At 35.5% G+C, this 20,383-nt stretch overlaps 1 protein-coding gene across 12 annotated transcripts in view; it reads right to left on the bottom strand.

The window, feature by feature from the left end:
- The window catches only part of ANKRD26 (ankyrin repeat domain containing 26), a 1,272,391-nt gene that overhangs the window by 1,168,798 nt on the left and 83,210 nt on the right, over positions 1–20,383 (bottom strand). For 11 of the 12 annotated variants that reach the window (XM_077153143.1, XM_077153152.1, XM_077153120.1 and 8 more), the window contains 4 exons: positions 14,429–14,589; positions 6,011–6,178; positions 4,290–4,323; positions 3,859–4,000 (listed from right to left, as the gene is read on the bottom strand). In XM_077153143.1, coding sequence (XP_077009258.1) covers positions 3,859–4,000; positions 4,290–4,323; positions 6,011–6,178; positions 14,429–14,589 — 505 coding nt within the window. The remainder of the gene's footprint in view (positions 1–3,858; positions 4,001–4,289; positions 4,324–6,010; positions 6,179–14,428; positions 14,590–20,383) is intronic. The other variant, XM_077153089.1, reaches the window with a different exon arrangement.

Genomic DNA, 20,383 nt, shown 5'->3' on the forward strand with positions numbered 1-20,383 from the left:
ATGTATGGACCGTATGTGTGTGAAGATTTGCCAATTAAAAAAAAAACAGATAACCTGAATAGCCCAGAATCAAAAAAGGAAAAAAAAAGCATAGCTTAAAAACTTCTCAAAGAAAACTCCATGTCCAGATGCCTAAACTATAAATTCTACCAAACATTCTATGCAAAAAAAAAAAAAAATACCAATTCTATAAAACTCTTCCCCCAAAAATGAAGAGTCTCATTCTCTTTGGCTAGCATTCTATAAGACTAACAAAATCAGTCAAAAAATTATAAGAAAGAAAACTACAGATAAATAACTCATGAACACAGATACAAATATTCTAAACAAATTTTTAGAAAATCAAATCCAACAATATATCAAAAGGATAAAACATCATGACCAAATGAGATTTATCCCAGAAGCACAGGATTGTTTTATCAGTTGAAAATCAATTAATGTTATTCATCATATTAATAAACTGAAAATGAAAAACCAAATTATCTCAGTAGATACAGAAAGGGCATTTGACAAAATTCCACATCTCAGCAAACCAGAAATATGAGACACCTTCAACATGAATAAAAGCATCTATGATAAGTTTATACTTAATGTCATAGACAATGATTAAGGACTGGATACTTTTCCCATAAACTGGGAACAAAACAGGAATGTCTGCTTCAACTATCTCTATTCAGCATTGTACTGGAGATTCTAGGCAGAGCAACTAGGCAAGAAAAAGAAATAAAAGGCATCCAAATTGGAAAGGAAGAAGCAAAACAACCTTTATTCATTGTGACAATTTGAAAATATCATGTACCCCAGAAAAGCTATGTTTTAATCTGATTCAATACTGTAGGTTGGAATCTTTTGATTAGACAATCTCAACAGAGACTTGCCACCCAATTGTGGCTGTGACCTTTGATTAGATGGAGATATGACTCCACCTATTCCAGGTGGGTCTTGATTAATTTACTGGAATCCTTTAAAAGAGGAAACATTTTAGAGAGAGTCAGAAATGACAGAAGCCTCAGAGCCGACAGAAACTTCACAGCAGAGTTGACAGATGCAGGTATGTGGAGAACAGAGATAAAGATGTCTGGAGATGCTTGGAGCCCAGCAGACATCACCATGAGATGTTAAGCAAGTCAGAACCTGGAGAGAGCCAAGGGAAGCCAAGAGACGAAAGCCAGCCCTGGAAAAGTAAAGTGAGGAACCCCCACAGGAATAGAGGTTGAAAGCAACAGAGCCCAGGAAGAAGGGAGCAGCAGATGTCAGCCACATGACTACCCAGATGACAGAAGTGTACCTGACCCATTGGTCTTCCTTGAATTAGGGTATCTTTCTCTGGATGTCTCAGTTTGGACGATTTCATAGGCTTAGAACTGTAAACTTGTAACTCATTAAATTCCCCTTTTTAAAAGCCGTTCTAGCTCTGTATACTGCATCCTAGCAGCTTTCAAACTAACACATTCACCAACAACATAATCACATATAGGAGTTAGCAATTCCAACCTGTGGACCAGCTGCTTGTTTTTTTGAGTAAAGTTTTACTAGAACTCAGACATGTCCATTCATTTATGTATTGTCTGTGGCTGCTTTCATGCTACAATGGCAGAAGTAATTAGTTGCAGTAGAGATCGTATTGACCATAGTCTTAAATATTCATTATCAGGCCCTTTAAGAAAAAGTTTGATGATCCCTTGTCTATGTAAAAAATCTACTACATAAATCTAAAAAAAGCTACTAGAACTAATAAGTAAGTTTAGCAAAGCTGCATTATACAAAATCAATACAAAATCAACTATATTTATATACCAGCAAAAAAAAAGTTGGAATTTTAAAAATATCATTTACAACTGCATAAAAAATATGAAATATAGACACCTTTGACAAAAGATGGAAGGACCTATACACTAAAAGCTACAAGATATTATTGAGAAAATTAAGATGTATATAAATGGAAAGAGATATTCTTTGCTTGGGGTTGAAAGATTCAGCATTGTTATGATGTCAAAGATCCCAAAATTACTCTACCAATTCAGCACAAATCCCAATGAAGTAGATTGATGAGACAAAATAAAGAACCCAGAAATAAACCCACCTATATATGGACAACTCATTTTTGGCAAAGGCATAATGGCAATGCAGTGTAAACAGAACAGCCTGGAGCACCTGGACATCCATACACAAAAAAAAATGCACTTGGAACCTCACAATATACACAGTGGTACTGAATAAATATTATGTGGTAATGACTTCTTAGTACAAAATTATTGTGCATTAAACAGCATTATCACAGATTAGCAAGCAATGAGTAAATGTCTTTGCTCTCTAAAATGAGAACAAATTGTTAGTACTGAATAATTTTGTCATTTTGTATATAAGCACCCCATTTTAAATAAAATTTTTTCTTTTTTTTTTTCGCATGGACAGGCACCAGGAAATGAACCTGCGTCTCCTGCATGGCAGGCGAGAACTCTGCCTGTTGAGCCACAGTGGCCCTAAATAAAATTGTTAAAAAAGAAGAAAAACAATAACTTGGAGCCATACCTCAGCATATACAAAACTAAAATCAAAATCAATCATAGATCTAAACATTAGACCTAGAACTATGAAACTTCTAAAAGAAAGCATAGGAGAAAATCTTTGTGACCTTGTGCTAGGCAAAGAGTTCTTAGATATGATACCAAGAACACATGGATAAGATGGACTTCATCAAATGTAAAACTACTGATCTTCAAAAGACACTGTTAAGAGAACGAAAAAAAAAAAAGCCACAGACTGGGAGAAAATCCTTGAAAAAAATATAGCTGAAAAAGGAAATATTTACAGAATATATAAAGAACTCTCAAAATTCAACAAATAACAACACAAGCTAATATTTTAAATGGAGTGGAAATTAGTACTAATAGTTCATGAAAGAAGATAAACAGATGAGAAATAAGCACATGAAAACATGTTCAACATTATTAGACGTTGGGGGAAATGCACATTAAGACCATAATGATATACATACTGCACACCTATTAGAATGGTTAAGATTGAAAAGATGGTCCATACTAAGTGTTGGTGTGGATGTGGAGGAACTGGGACTCTCATACACTTCGAGTGGGAATGGAAAACGGTACAACTATTTTAGAAAACAGTTTGGCAGTTTCTTAATAAGGGAATATAAAGTCACAAAAGGAAACTTTTGAAGGTGATAGAAATGTTAAATACCTTGATTGTGGTGATGTTTTCTCATGTAGACACATAAGTCAATATTTAAATTGTATATTTTATATACGTATAATTTACCGTTTGTCTGTTATACCTAACTAAAGCTGATGAAACCAAAAGCTCTATGTTGGAACAAATACCTAAGAAAGTAGCTGGTACACAGAAAAAGGAAGATAGGAAATGATGCAAGATGAAGCTAGAGGAGTGTGGTCTTTAACCATATAGCATGAGAAATGATTGCTGGGTTCTAAGCAAGGGGGTTACATAATCTGAATTTTTAAAAATATGTAATAATTATGGTTGCATTGTAGACCACAGTTTTGGGAGATCTGGTGCAGGGAACACAGTTCTGAGATGACTGCAGTATTCCAGGTAGGAGATAAAGGTAACTTGATCTTAAGTGAAGGCATAGGAGAGAGGTGGAGTCAACAAAAAGACTGCAGCGCATTCACACTGAAATAAGGCAAGAATAGTGGAAATTATCAGAGCTGTGTGACTGAGAGTGTACAGTAGCTCTCACTCTATTTTAATATAAAACATATTTCTGAGATGACCAGCACTAAAGCACATCAGTGCTCTGTGGTACAATACTAAACAAGGTGTGCACATTACAACAGTATATATAAAAAAGGCTTTATATTTATACAAGGGTCCTACCTTTACAAACCATTCCAAGGTGTTCAATTAGCAACATAGAATTTTTATAATTAGAGCTAGGCAATTCACAATCCTCTGAAGCTGTTTCAGATGACTGAGTTAAGTCATCAAGTTCATCCATAGAATTAATTTCCTTTTTGACCTATAAAATAAATAATACTACTTCAAAATGTTCCCCAAATATTTATAGCATACTAAGTTTACAGAGGTAATTTCCATCATTTTATATGAGCAACAATTTAGGAAGGAACTGCTTAAAAGAACTGATTTTTGTCAAGAGGATACATTTATCATTAGTTACTGTTTCTAAACCACTTTTACAAATTAGAAGTATTTATAATAAAAAAATCTACTTTTTTTCAATTTAACCTTTAAAATTCATTTTCTTCAACTACACAATAATATTTTTGATAATTTATTTTTTACAGTACCTTGTTCTTTTCATCACACATTTTCTTTGTAGGTCTGAAAAACAAACAATTTCTTTCAGGCAAATATTATGCATGTAAAATATAAACAGTATCCAAAACTATTGTTTTTATATAAAAATATGCATTAATAATTTCTGTAAGTTTACAGGTAATTTTAAATACTATAATTTTCTACAATGAGGATTAAACTATTAATAGAAAAGACATTAAAGAATTAAAATGCAATAATTTCATTAAAAAGTACTAAGTTCAGATCAAAAGGAAAACTATAACGTTATTTGCATTATTTGATAGAAAAAATGTAACAGATTCATTGTTGTTTTCAATAAAAACAAGCTTTTATTGGCACAATTCTATTCAGAAAGTATTACTTAAATCCTTTTATAAGAGAACTACTTATTTAATAATGATAATATGAATTAGTTTTTTGAGGACTTGCTATGTACTATTCTAAGCACTTTACATGTCTTAACTCATTTTAATCCTCACAATGATTCTATGAGGTAGGTAATATACTAGGTATTTTAAAAAGGAAGAAATGGAGGCATAGTTTCTAGTTAAGTAACTTGCCCAGGGCAATAGAATTGGTCAGTAGCAGACACAGAATTCAAACCCAGGAACTGTAGCTCCAAAGCATGTGTTTTACAATATACTGTGAAAATAATATTTACTTTTAAGTAATACGGTAGCAAATGAATTCATATTACCATCCCAATTTCAACTATAATTATATATATTAATTTTTTAATCTTGCATGTTTTTAAATAAAAAATATTTATATCTAGGCAATAGTGGAAAACTACTTTCAATAAACTAAAGATTTGATTTTAAAAAAAATTCATCAACAGGCATTCATTCATCCATTCGACCCTTTATTCATGCATTCAACAAATACCTATTGAGCACATGATATGTGTTAAGCTTACAAAAACATGGCTTTTGTACCTAGAACTTAATACAGTCTTTTTTATTGTTTCCATGGAGATGTGACCCACCCAATTGTGAGTGATAACTTTTGATTAGATGGTTTCCATGGAGTTGTGTCTCCCTCTATTCATTCAAGATGCGGTAGCTTACTAGAGCCCTTTAAGAGGGAACCATTTCTGAAAAAGCTTTAGAGCCCATGCAATCAGAGAACCTTGCAGATGAAGAAGGAAAACACCCCCAGTGGAGCTTCATAAACCAAGAGGCCGGGAAAGAAAGCTAGCTTCACCATATGCCCTTCCAGCTGAGAGAGAAACCCTGAACGTCATCGGCCTTTTTTGAGTGAAGATAACCTCTTGTAGGTGCCTTAATTTGGATATTTTCAAAACCTTGTCTTAATTTGGACATTTTCACAGCCTTAGAACTGTAAACTTGCAATGTAATAAATTTCCCCTTTTAAAAGCCATTTTGTTTCTGGTACATTGCATTCTGGAAGCTTGCAACCTAGAACACCTCCTTTGAATCCTACCTTCTTCTTAGTTACCACTCTTTCTGTTGCCTTCTGCAGTAAAACTTCTCTAAGGAGTTGCCTGCATTTATCTACTACAAGTTGCCTTCCATGTCCACCATTTATTGGAAATGCTCCCTGTGACAGCCATCTGTCCTCGTCCTAATCAAACTTTCAGCAGTATTTGATACAGCTGAGCATTCTCTTACCTTGCCCTGTACATTACATTTCCCTGTTTTATCACTTCTGACACTCCTTCAAAGGGAAATAAAGAATTTATATATTTTACCTTTCTTGATCCTGATCTATTTCACTTAAACTGCTGTCATCATTCACTTGTAGTAGAATGCCAGTCAGCGAATCCGTCTTCTCAAACACTGCTGTAATGACAGATTCTTTGGAGGTCCATTTTTCATTTTCATTTTTCTTTACATCCTTCATATGCAAGGCAGGACTGCTAGTTTTAAAAAATCCATTAAAAAGCCAATGTTTTTTAATAATTCGACTGACAAAGAATAAAAAAACAATTTTTGCAAAATTCCAATTCTTCCCCATATTCATTTATTCATTAATTTATAGAAAAGTTATTAAGTACCAACTAAACAAAGTACAAGGAAGCCTTTTCAGAAGTAAAATATAACAGGACCTCACAGCAACGGAACTAGGTGCCTTCACCTGGCCAAGTTGACAACTGAGTCTAACTATCACATTAGCCAAATTGTCCTTCAAAACTGAGAGAGAAATTAAAAATTTCACAGTCAAAAAAAGGCTGAAAGAATATGTCAACAAGAGACTGGCTCTACAAGAAAGACTAAAGGGAATTCTGCCAGCTGGGAAAAAAAAAACAAAAAACAGGAGAGGGAGGAATGGAAGAGGGTACAGAACTGAGGAGTATCAGTAGGGTAATTTAAGGATAAAAAGAGAAAGAGGGAAAACAATATATAGGTCTGATAAATGAAATCTAAAGGGTAACATGGTAGATTCAAGAAATGCCTTTACAGCAGTAACTTTGAATGTCAGCAGACTAAACTTACCAATTAAAAGATACAGATTGGCAGAATGGATTAAGAAATATAATCCAACCACATACTGCTTACAAGAGACTGATCTTAGACACAAGGATACAAATCGATTAAAAGCTTGAAAGGAGTGAAAAAGAAGTTGCATACAATCTGTAACCATAAGAAAGCAGGAGTAGCCATACTAATATCAGACAAAATAGACTTTAACTGTAAGATATCTTAAGAGGCAATGAATGACAATATATACTAGTAAAAGGGACAATTAACCAAGAAGAAATAACAATCAAATTCGATGTTCCCAATCAAGGAGTGCCAAAGAACATGAGACAGACATTAGCAAAACTGAAAAGAATGATAGAAGTTTCAAAAATAACAGTAGTAGACTTCAATACACCAACCTCCTCTACAGACAGACCAACCAGAGAAAAGATCAACAAGGAAACAGAGAACTTAAACAATTAGACCTAACAGACATATACATGTCATTATACCCCAAAACCACATGATATTCTGTAGTGCTCATGGAACATTCTCCATGATAGATCATATGCTAGGCACAAAGAGGTCTTTATAAATTTAAAAACACTGAAATTATTCAAAGCATTTTCTCTGATCACAATGGAATGCAGCTGGAAATCAATAACCACCAAAGAATAGAACTTTCACAACTATATGGAAATTAAATAACACATTTTTAATGAGTTGGTCAAAGAAGAAATTGCTAGAGAAATCACTAGCTATCTGGAGACTAATGAAAATGAGAATACAACATATCAGAACTCATGGGATGTGGCAAAGGCTGTGCTGAGAGGGAAAAATATTGCCCTACATGTCTATGTTAAAAAAGAAGAAAGGGTGGGCAACGATGGCTCAGTGGCAGAGTTCTCATCTGCCATGCCAGAGACCTGGGTTCAATTTCCAGTATCTGCCCATGGACCAAAAAAAAAAGAGCAAAAATCAAGGACTTAACTGCTCACCTGGAGGAACTTGAGAAAGAACAGCAAACTAACCTCAAAGCAAAGAGAAGAAGAGAAATAGAAATTAAAACAGAGTTAAATTAATGGGAGAACAAAAAAATACACGAATCAATAAAACCAAAAGTTGGTTCTTTGAGAAAGTCAACAAAACTGATGGGGCCACTAGCAAGACTGGCAAAGAAAAAAAGAAAGTATGCAAATAAACAAAATCAGCAATAAGAGGGAGGGGTCATTATCACAGACCTCAAAGAAATAAGAAAAATCATAAGAGGATATCATGGACAACTATATGTCAACAAACTAGACAACTTAGATGAAATGGACAAATTCCTAGAAATGCACAAACTGCTACACTGACTCAAGAAGAAACAGAAGATCTCAACAAATCAAGGACAAGTAAAGAGATTCAATCAATCATCAAAAATCTTCCTACAGGGATTGAGAAAATCTTCTGGACTGAAAGGCGGAAGAGAGAAATGAGACAAAATAAGGTGTCAATGGCTGAGAGATCCCAGACAGAGTTGAGAGGCTATCCTGGAGGTTATTCTTATGCATTAAATAGACATCACCTTTTTAGTTAAGGTGGAAGAGAGAGGCTGGAGGGAACTGCCTGAAAATCTAGAGCTGTGTTCCAGTAGCCATGTTTCCTAAAGATGACTGTATAATGATATTGCTTTTGCAATGTGACCATGTGATTGTGAAAACCTTCTATCTGATGCTTCTTTTATCTACCTTACGGACAGATGAGCAATACATTAAAAATAAATAAATAATAGGGGGAACAAATGTTAAAATAAATTTAGTAGATTGAAATGCTAGTGATCAATGAAAGGAGGGGCAAGGGGTATGGTATGTATGAATTTTTTTCAGTTTTCTTTTTATTTCTTTTTCTGAATTGATGCAAATGTTCAAAGAAATGATCATGATGATGAATATACAGTTATGTGATGGAAAAAAGAAAAAAAAAGAATGTTCATATTGTATGTTGATTAGTTTTATTAGGAAAAATTAAAAAAAAAAAAACATTACATAGAACAACAAAAAAAAACCTTCCTACAAAGAAAAGCCCAGGACCAGATGGCTTCATAGAGAAATTTTACTGAACATCCCAAAAAGAACTAATAGCAATCCTGCCCAAACTTTTCCAAAACATTTAGGAAAAATGAATACTACCTAACTCATTTTATGAAGCTAACATCAATTTAACACCAAAACCAGGTGCAGATGCTACAAGAAAGGAAAACTACAGAACAATCTCCCTAATGAATTTAGATGTGAAAATTCTCAACAAAATACTAGCAAATCAAACCCAACAGCACATTAAAAGAATTATATACCATGACCAAGTGAAGTTTATACCAAGAATGCAAGGATGGCTCAACACAAGAAAGTCAGTTACTATAATATAGCACATTAACAAATTGAAAAGGAAAAATCAAATTATCATCTCAACTGATGCTGAAAAAGTATTGGAAAAAATTCAATATCCTTTTCTGCTAAAAACACTTCAAAAGGTAGGAATCAAAGGCAATTTCCTCAACCTGTAAAAGGCATATATTAAAAAACCATAGCCAACATCATAATGCTGAGAAGCTGAAAGGTTCCCCCTAAGACTGGGAAGGAAACAAGGATGCCCTCTGTCACCAATATTATTAAACACTGCACTAGAAGTTCTAGCTAGAGCAATCAGGCAGGAAAAAGAAATAAAAGGTATCCATATTGGAAAGGAAGAAGTAAAACTTTCATTATTTGTCACGACATGATCATAAACTTGGAAAATCCTGAGAAATCTACAACAAAGTTACCTGAGCTAACAAATTCAGCAAGGTGGCAGATTATAAAATTGGCATGCAAAAATCAGCAATGTTTCTATACTCAAGCAAAGACCTAACCAAGGAAGCAATTAAGGAAAAAATTCCACTCAAAATAGCAACTAAAAGAACCAAGGGTTTACTTAAATAGGGATGTAAAGGTCTTGTACAGAAAGAACTATATAACATGCCAAAAGAAATCAAAGAAGATCTAAATAAGTGGAAAGACATTCTATGCTCACGGATAGGAAGATTAAATGTAATTAAGACATTAATTCTACCCAAATTGATCTACAGATTCAATGCAGTACCAATCAAAATTACAACAACCTACTTTGAAGACTTGGAAAAGCTAGTTACTAATTTCATTTGGAAGGGAAAGAAACCCTGAATAACTAAAAGCATTCTAAAAAAGAACAACAAAATGGGAGGATTAATAATCCTTGATTTTAAAAACCTGTTATAAAGCCACAGTGGTCCAAACAGCATATACTGGCACAAAGATAGAAGTGTTGACCAATGGAATTGAATCAAGAGTGCAGAAATGGACCACCAAATTTATGAACAACTGATTTTTTTAAGGGTTTATTCTTTTTTTTTTAATATTTTTATTGTAAACAAACAAACATACTGACATCTTGACATACAAACATTCTTGTCATGGTTACAATCAATGGCTCATGATATTATCACATACTTGTGTATTCATCACCATGATCATTTTTTTTAACATTTGCATCTCTCCAGCAAAAGAAATAAAAAAAAAAAAAAGAAAAAACTCATACATGCCACACCTCTTACCCCTTCCTCTCATTGACCACTAGTATTTCAATCTATTCAATTTATTTTAACATTTGTTCCCCCTATTATTTGTTATTTGTTATCCATACTTTTTACTCATCTGGACAACCGATTTTTGACAAGGTCCCAAAATCCACTGAATTGGGACAAAATAGTCTTCTCAATAAATGGGCATGGGAGAACTGGATTTCAATAGCCAAAAAAAATGAAAGAGGACCGTTACCTTACCCCCTATAAAAAATTAACTCAACCTGGATCAAACACCTAAATATAAGTACTAGTACCATAAAGATCTTATAAGAAAATGTAGGGAAATATCTTTAAGAATTCATAATAGTAGGTAGCTTCCTAAACTTTACACCAAAGCGTTTACTGGTCATGGCTGAAAGATGCATTGACTAAGAAGTAGACTGGCAAACGATACTGCATACATATGATCAAACATTGTGCTGCTACAAAAAGGAATGAAGCTGTGAGGCAAGCAACGATGTGAATGAACCTGTGGGACATTTGGTGAGGCAATATAAGCCAGAAACAAAAGAGCACATATTGTATGACCTCCTTTAGAAAGCACTTTTAAGAAAATTGGGGCCTAAATTATAAGCTTTACAGCAGTCAAATTTAGTCCAGAGAAGTGTGATTGTTATTTCTGGATTTTGAGGGGCTGTTTTATATATGTATAAGCTGGTATTTGGAAATAAAAACCAAGCCGATCAGGTCAGGATTCTGGTAATTCAGAATACAAGGGTAAAGAAGACATTGCCTGTATTTTAGAACTTCACCTACTCTTTTAGATCAAAGGAAGAAAGATTTATTTTGTCCAGAACTTAAGTTTCCTGTAGACATTATCTAACTCAACCTGTCTGCACAGATCATTAAATAATCCAAACATAGGGAACCCAGAATAAGAATGAGAGTCTTTAATATTGCATAGCTTAATGTAATGCCTGGATATATCTCAAAGTATATTAATAAAAAAGTATTGGCAAAGTCAACTCAGCAGGGACAGAACTCCCGGGATAAGCTGGGACCCAGCATCAAGAGACTGAGAAAGCCTTCTTGACCAAAAGGGGAAAGAGAGAAATGAGATGAAATAAAGTTTCAGTGGTTCAGACATTTCAAATAGAGTCAAGAGGTTATCCTGGAGGTTATTCTTAAGCATTATAGAGATATACTACTTAAGTTTATGGTGTTTTGGAGTGGCTAAAGGGAAGTACCTAAAACTGTAGAGCTGTGTTTCAACAGCTTTGTTTGTCGAAGGTGACTGTATAATGATATAGCTTTTATAATGTGACTGTGTGACTGTGAAAATCTTGTGTCTGTGCTCCTTTTACCAAGGGTATGGACAGACGAGTAAAAAATACAGATAACAAAAACTACAGGGGACAAAAGTTAAAAATAATTGGGTAGATGGAAATACTAGTGGTCAATTAGAGGGAGGGGTAAGGGGTATGGTATGTATGAGTTTTTTCTTTTTATTCTCTTTCTGGAGTGATGCAAATGTTCAAAAAATGATCATGGTGATGAATATATAACTATGTGATGATACTGTGAGCCAATGACTGTACACCAAGTATGGAATGTTTGTATGTTAAGAATGCACATTAGTATGTTAACACAGCAAAAACAATATTTTTAAAAAAGAATATTGGCAAAGTCCCTTAAGGGATGGGATAAAAAATACGAACCTATTAAACTCTACCACCGGGGAAACCCTTGATCTTGCTGTTGTGAAGCTTCTGTTTATTGCTTAGCCTACCTATAGGTATGCCTAAGAGTCATCTCCAAAGGAACTATTCTATTGCTCAGATGTGGCCTCTCTCTATGCCTGGCTCTACAAGTGAAACCACTGCCTTTCCCCTTATGTGGGACATGACATCCAGGGGTGAAACTCTGAAAAATGTTCTACAACTAATTGTGGTGTTGTGCTTTGAAATTCATTGCTTTTTTGTATATATGTTATTTGTCACAAAAAAGAAAAAAAAAATCGATTGTGATGATAAAAAAATATTGATGCCTTCTAGCCTCCTATATTCTGGAGCAGCGAGAAGGAAAAATTTGTGAGGATAATATGGCAGCCCACAACAAACTCTGGGATCTGTCCTGTAATTACTTGTTGAAGAATGCTTTGAAAACTATTGTTTTATTTCCTTGCTTTGTATATATGTTATACAATAAGAAAGTTTAAAAATGTCCATTCATTAATTCTAACAGATATACCATACCAATGCAGGGTATTAATAATGGAATGGCATATGGGAATCCTATATTTTATACATAACTGTTCTGTAGACCCAGAATTTTTCTAATTTAAAAACAAAAAAGAGAAGTGAATGGAAGGGAAATTACTGAGTTGGAGAGTACAGACAATTCTGTCAAAAACATCTTAGCATAATGGTGAACAATCTAATTTTCTTTTTTTCATTTACTTGTAGCTTGAAATCCTTACATAATATTTACTTAGTACTTTTATGACATTTTTAAGTTTTTTTTTAATTGATCATGTGCAGCACTAAATGGCTAAAAATAATGCCAGACCAGAGCACTAAATTAAAAAAATCATAAAATTATAGTGCTAAAATGTCCTAGCTATATAACAGTAATATAACCTGGCTATCATTCTGCTTCTATTTATAAGACCACAAAAACACTAAAAGTTTCAAGGGCAGTATTTCCTGCTTGATGAAAATCCTCTAACTCTAGGATAACTAGCCAAATATATAAAATAATTAGTCAGATTTAAATACTGAATTCTGAAAAAGAATGAAAAGGGGGAAATGCAGAAAAAAATCTTATTTTGTAAACTGAGATTTTTGTAAATCATGCAATATGAAGTCATTGTTTAAAAGTATGGTGTGGTACATACTGAAATATATCTTTTAAAAGGAGGAGTGATGGCAGGCCTGCAGGGTTCCTTTTAAAGGAAGATCTACTGCATTAGAAGCACTTTGTAAACTATAGCCTGTGGGCATTGGAGATATCAAGGCCACTAACGTCTGAGAAAAACACAGCCAATTCATTTACTTAGTGCTCCTGGCTGATTTTGCACTACAACAACAGAGATCATATGTGGCCCACAAAGCCTAAAACATTTACTATCTGGCCCTTTACAGAAAACTTTTGCTAACCCCTGCTTTAGCAGATCAAAAATGTGCTTTACTAGAGTTGTTACCCAATATACTGAATGTTTATATGGAAGATGAGACAAGTTGCCATGTGCAATCCCTCAGCAATACGCAGTTTAAACTTAGAGCACCAAGGCATGGGAAACAAAAAAAAACAAAAATCTAATAACTAGCAATTTTGTTGCCACAAGGTAGGACCAGTGAGGCATGCTGCTTCCTTTTGCAACTGAGTAGATATTACAAACATTCTAACAAACGCTTGCTCAAGACATGTCACGAAGCTAAATACTTAAATATATTTTAATTATGAAAAAGAATCAGTACATTGTCAATCTACCTCATTTTTTAAAATGCCTGCCTAATACATTATTTTATGGATACGGAAACATTTCCTTTTTGATGGGTAGTTAGACTATCTCCAGCTTTTTGACTGACAATGACATAATAATTATTTTTCACCTATATGTGTGTATATATGTAACATATTTATGTAAATATCCTTGAGGTATATAAATGGATATTATATATTCTTAATATATACAACATATTTATTACTTTAACATATAATACACTTCACCTGTGTCTGCGTGTGTTTGCACAAGTGCATCTTTTTCTGTAGGATCCAGTTCCAGAAGTAAGGTTGTAGAATTAAAGAAATGGCATGCTTAAACGTCTGATACATACTATAAAACTACCTTTCAAAAAGGATTTCCCTATTTTATATATCAATAGAGTAAGAGCATATCTTTTTCCTCACAGTTTCCAACTCCTGCTATTATTTTTTAATAAAATATTTCTCAATATGATTGTAAAAAATGGTTTTCATTTATGGGTTAATTTGTGTTTTTCTGATTAACAAAGTTGAATATCCCTCATAAATCTACAAAACTTATTAATCTTGAATTTTAGCCCAAATTAGAATTAGTTTTATAGCAAAACAATAATACCAACTGGTAAATGTTTAGATTTACCTATTAGAGTTATTATCCTTAACAGGAAATTGCTGACTATCAGTTTTTCCACTCTTTCTTTGTTCAATTAATCCATCATCACCATCTTCAACAGCAGCAGTACACAAGGTTTCTGATACTTTCATTTCACTTCTTTTGTGCTCTTCCCTTTCTTCTTCAACCTTTAACAAAAGCATGGTTCTTAGAATAATTGTCATTACTACATTCAATAAAAACTACTTTGCTTTCTTTACTCTTATTTGACTCAAATTTCAGTGCCATGATTTTAATCAATAAAAATATTTTGGTGCTTACTTTAATTTTATTAGGTCATTGAAATTTTTGTAAACTCTTTTCATTTCTATATAAGTGAAAGAAGCAGAATTTCCCAAAATTTCAAAAAGGCTTTTCTTAATTCTGGGTTCCTATTTACATCTTCCTGTCACTAACATTATCTTCATTTGACTTAGCAGAGACAGAAAAATTAAAAGTACAAAATTTGTCATTTCTGCCTTTATCAACCTGGACTTTGCATTAAAAAGCCAGATCTAGAGGAAATGGCATCGTGGGCTTCAGCGAAAGAAAGGGAACTTTCCCCTATCCACACTGTATTTTTCTTTCTCCCACGCCTTTTACAATTCTTTTCATTTGGATCCTGGAGACATAAAAAAAAAGTGAAGTTGCACACTGAAATATAGGAGGCAAAGTTCCCCACAGCACAAGAAGCAGAGCAAAGCTGTTGAACTGTTAAGGGTGGGGTTTTGGAAAACGAACAATGTTCTCAAGTTTCAAATTTACAAAAAAGCTTTTTACCTGAAGGGTGTATAAGTATTTATCTACTGCAGCATCATTATCTATCGCTACCAGGAGTAAAACTCGGAAAGGTAAATGATCACGCAAAGCTCCTAAAGCATCATTACCTAACATTTTATATGTCACTAAATTAGATGACACAATTCTATAATGCTGAGTCATATACCTTCATCAGATAAATTAAAAGTATGACTTTGGCAAATTCAATTTACTGTCCCCTAAAGGAGGGTTTCAACTTCTTTTTCCTTTAAAGAAGAATACATCCAGAGTTTTGCCTAGCTTTAAAACTCACCCAGGATCATTTTCCGTACACGCACCGCCCTCCTTCCCCCGCCAAAAACAAACAAACAAAAAAACTCAATGCCCCTAAAACTCAGCTTTCTAATTTTAAGTACTAATTTTTTTACTGAGTTTATGCTACCTATACGACAAATAATACACCTCAAAACTTCTACTCAACTTTATTGAACAACTTAATGTATAGATCTAACTCATTAGAAATCTTTGAGTAGTGATAAAAAGAAATATGTGAAAGCTTATAAACTTATTATGAAAAATATCTCAAAGTGGTCATGTTGGAATCAAAAAAACCCAAAGGGTGGAATGAAGCAGCTAAACCTGCAAAAACAAATGTACAGACGCCCCGCAGCAGCCGGCCCGCCCGCCCTCCTCTCCCCTCTTTGTTCGCCGGACCGCCGCACAGCGCCCACGCCCCGCAGCAGCCGGCCCGCCCGCCCTCCTCTCCCCTCTTTGTCCGCCGGCCCGGCGCATGGCGCCAACGCCCCGCAGCAGCCGGCCCGCCCGCCCTCTTCTCCCCTCGTCCCCCTCCGGTTCCGGCGGCTCTCCAACCACCACCGTGCCCTCTTCCACCTTCACCGGCTCCTCCGCCACCGGCCTCAACAGCCTTGCCACCCTCACCTTTCCTCCTCCAGAACAGCTACTGGGGTACTGGAGACGATACAGAGCAGCTCCCAGAGCCACGACGGAGATCAAAGGGACGGCGTACCCCATCCTGGAACGGCTGACTGTCTGGGAGAACCAGCTCCGGTGAGATCACCGAGGGGTGCGGGCTTTCCCGGGCGAGACGGCAAGCGGCCAGAGTCCCTCCCTTCCTCCTTCCCAGGCCAGCTGGCAGAATTGGGCAGGCGGTCCCCTTGGGCCGCGGTGGCTGGCGCCCCCACCATGCAAGGCCCCCGGACCAACTGAGAGAGTTGGGTCGGAAATTCCCAGGCCACGGAGAACGGTGACTGGGGGGTCCCTTCCAAACACGTGACTCCCCGGTCCAGCTGGGAACAGTGCACTCTCCTGGGCTGCAACAGCTGGCGCCCTCCCGCCATGCTTGCTGCCCCGGGCCGACTAGGAAATTCGGTCGGGCGCTCTCCCGTGCTGCGGCGGTCGGCGACCCTCCCTGCGTTCGGACCCCCGGGTCAGCTGGCACTCTTCCACGACGCTTCGGCTGCCGAACCTTCCCTACGGCGAGAGTTTTCCAGAGATAAAGGACTCACAGCAACTTTCACGGGGGAACCCGTAGACAAATGTGTGCCACGAGCGCCACCTACTGGGCAGGATAAGAAAAACAGAACCCAGAGATTTCACAGAAAAATCTTTCAACCTGTGGGGTCCAACACCCAGGGAAATCTGACTAAATGCCCAGACGCCAGCAGAAGATAACGGATCACGCTCAGAAAATTGAAAATATGGCCCAGTCAAAGGAACAAACCAATAGTTCAAATGAGATACTGGAGCTGAAACAACTAATGCTGAATATACGAACAGAAATGGAAAACCTCTTCAAAAACGAAATCGATAAATTGAGGGAGGACATGAAGAAGACATGGGCTGATCAAAAAGAAGAAATAGAAAAACTGAAAAAACAAATCACAGAGCTTATGGAAGTGAAGGATAAAGTAGAAAAGATGGAAAAAACAATGGATACCTACAATGATAGATTTAAAGAGACAGAAGATAGAATTAGTGATTTGGAGGATGGAACATCTGAATTCCAAAAAGAAACAGAAACTATCCGGAAAAAATGGAAAAATTTGAACAGGGTATCAGGGAACTCAAGGACAATGTGAACCGCACAAATATACGTGTTGTGGGTGTCCCAGAAGGAGAAGAGAAGGGAAAAGGAGGAGAAAAACTAATGGAAGAAATTATCACTGAAAATTTCCCAACTCTTATAAAAGACCTAAAATTACAGATCCAAGAAGTGCAGCGTACCCCAAAGAGATTAGACCCAAATAGGCGTTCCCCAAGACACTTACTAGTTAGAATGTCAGAGGTCAAAGAGAAAGAGAGGATCTTGAAAGCAGCGAGAGAGAAGCATTCCATCACATACAAGGGAAATCCATAAGACTATGTGTAGATTTCTCAGCAGAAACCATGGAAGCTAGAAGACAGTGGGATGATATATTTAAGTTACTAAAAGTGAAAAACTGCCAACCAAGACTCCTATATCCAGCAAAATTGTCCTTCAAAAATGAGGGAGAAATTAAAACATTCTCAGGCAAAAAGTCACTGAGAGAATTTGTGACCAAGAGACCAGCTCTGCAAGAAATACTAAAGGGAGCACTAGAGTCAGATACAAAAAGACAGAAGAGAGAGGCATGGAGAAGAGTGTAGAAAGAAGGAAAGTCAGATATGATATATATAATACAAAAGGCAAAATGGTAGAGGAAAATATTATCCAAACAGTAATAACTCTAAATGTTAATGGACTGAATTCCCCAATCAAAAGACATAGACTGGCAGAATGGATTAAAAAACAGGATCCTTCTATATGCTGTCTACAGGAAACACATCTTAGACCCAAAGATAAATATAGGTTGAAAGTGGAAGGTTGGGAAAAGATATTTCATGCAAATAACAACCAGAAAAGAGCAGGAGTGGCTATACTAATATCCAACAAATTAGACTTCAAATGTAAAACAGTTAAAAGAGACAAAGAAGGACACTATATACTAATAAAGGGAACAATTAAACAAGAAGACATAACAATCATAAATATTTATGCACCGAACCAGAATGCCCCAAAATACGCGAGGAATACACTGCAAACACTGAAAAGGGAAATAGACACATATACCATAATAGTTGGAGACTTCAATTCACCACTCTCATCAATGGACAGAACATCTAGACAGAGGATCAATAAAGAAATAGAGAATCTGAATATTACTATAAATGAGCTAGACTTAACAGACATTTATAGGACATTACATCCCACAACAGCAGGATACACCTTTTTCTCAAGTGCTCATGGATCATTCTCAAAGATAGACCATATGCTGGGTCACAAAGCAAGTCTTAACAAATTTAAAAAGATTGAAATCATACACAACACTTTCTCAGATCATAAAGGAATGAAGTAGGAAATCAACAATAGGCGGAGTGCCAGAAAATTCACAAATACATGGAGGCTCAACAACACACTCTTAAACAACAAGTGGGTCAAAGAAGAAATTGCAAGAGAAATTAGTAAATACCTAGAGGCGAATGAAAATGAAAACACAACATATCAAAACTTATGGGACGCAGCAAAGGCAGTGCTAAGAGGGAAATTTATTGCACTAAATGCCTTTATCAGAAAAGAAGAAAAGGCAAAAATGCAGGAATTAACTGTCCACTTGGAAGAACTGGAGAAAGAACAGCAAACTAATTCCAAAGCAAGCAAAAGGAAAGAAATAACAAAGATTAGAGCAGAAATAAATGAAATTGAAAACATGAAAACAATAGAGAAAATCAATAAGACCAGAAGTTGGTTCTATGAGAAAATCAGTAAGATTGATGGGCCCTTAGCAAGATTGACAAAAAGAAGAAGAGAGAGGATGCAAATAAATAAGATCAGAAATGGAAGAGGAGACATAACTACTGACCTCACAGAAATAAAGGAGGTAATAACAGGATACTATGAACAACTTTACGCTAATAAATACAACAATTTAGACGAAATGGACGGGTTCCTGGAAAGACATGAACAACCAACTTTGACTCAAGAAGAAATAAATGACCTCAACAAACCAATCACAAGTAAAGAGATTGAATTAGTCATTCAAAAGCTCCCTAAAAAGAAAAGTCCAGGACCAGACGGCTTCACATGTGAATTCTATCAAACATTCCAGAAAGAATTAGTACCAACTCTCCTCAAACTCTTCAAAATAATCGAAGTGGAGGGAAAACTATCTAATTCATTCTATGAAGCCAACATCACCCTCATACCAAAACCAGGCAAAGATATTACAAAAAAAGAAAACTATAGACCAATCTCTCTAATGAATATAGATGCAAAAATCCTCAATAAAATTCTAGCAAATCGTATCCAACAACACATTAAAAGAATTTTACATCATGACCAAGTAGGATTCATCCCAGGTATGCAAGGATGGTTCAACATAAGAAAATCAATTAATGCAATACACCACATCAACAAATCAAAGCAGAAAAATCACATGATCATCTCAATTGATGCAGAGAAGACATTTGACAAGATTCAACATCCTTTCCTGTTGAAAATACTTCAAGAGATAGGAATACAAGGGAACTTCCTTAAAATGATAGAGGGAATATATGAAAAACCCACAGCTAATATCATCCTCAATGGGGAAAAATTGAAAACTTTCCCCCTAAGATCAGGAACAAGACAAGGATGTCCAATATCACCACTATTATTCAAAATTGTGTTGGAAGTTCTAGCCAAAGCAATTAGACAAGAAAAAGAAATACAAGGCATCAAAATTGGAAAGGAAGAAGTAAAACTATCACTGTTTGCAGACGATATGATACTATACGTAGAAAACCCAGAAAAATCCAGAACAAAATTACTAGAGCTAATAAATGAGTACAGCAAAGTAGCAGGCTACAAGATCAACATTCAAAAATCTGTAGCTTTTCTATACACTAGTAATGAACAAGCTGAAGGGGAAATCAAGAAACGAATCCCATTTACAATCGCAACTAAAAGAATAAAATACTTAGGAATAAATTTAACCAAAGAGACAAAAAACCTATATAAAGAAAACTACAAAAAACTGCTAAAAGAAATCACAGAAGACCTAAATAGATGGAAGGGCATACCGTGTTCATGGATTAGAAGACTAAACATAATTAAGATGTCAATCCTACCTAAACTGATCTACAGATTCAATGCAATACCAATCAAAA

This window comes from Tamandua tetradactyla, chromosome 1 (assembly GCF_023851605.1).
Source record: "Tamandua tetradactyla isolate mTamTet1 chromosome 1, mTamTet1.pri, whole genome shotgun sequence".
Classification (NCBI taxonomy): Eukaryota; Metazoa; Chordata; class Mammalia; order Pilosa; family Myrmecophagidae; genus Tamandua; species Tamandua tetradactyla.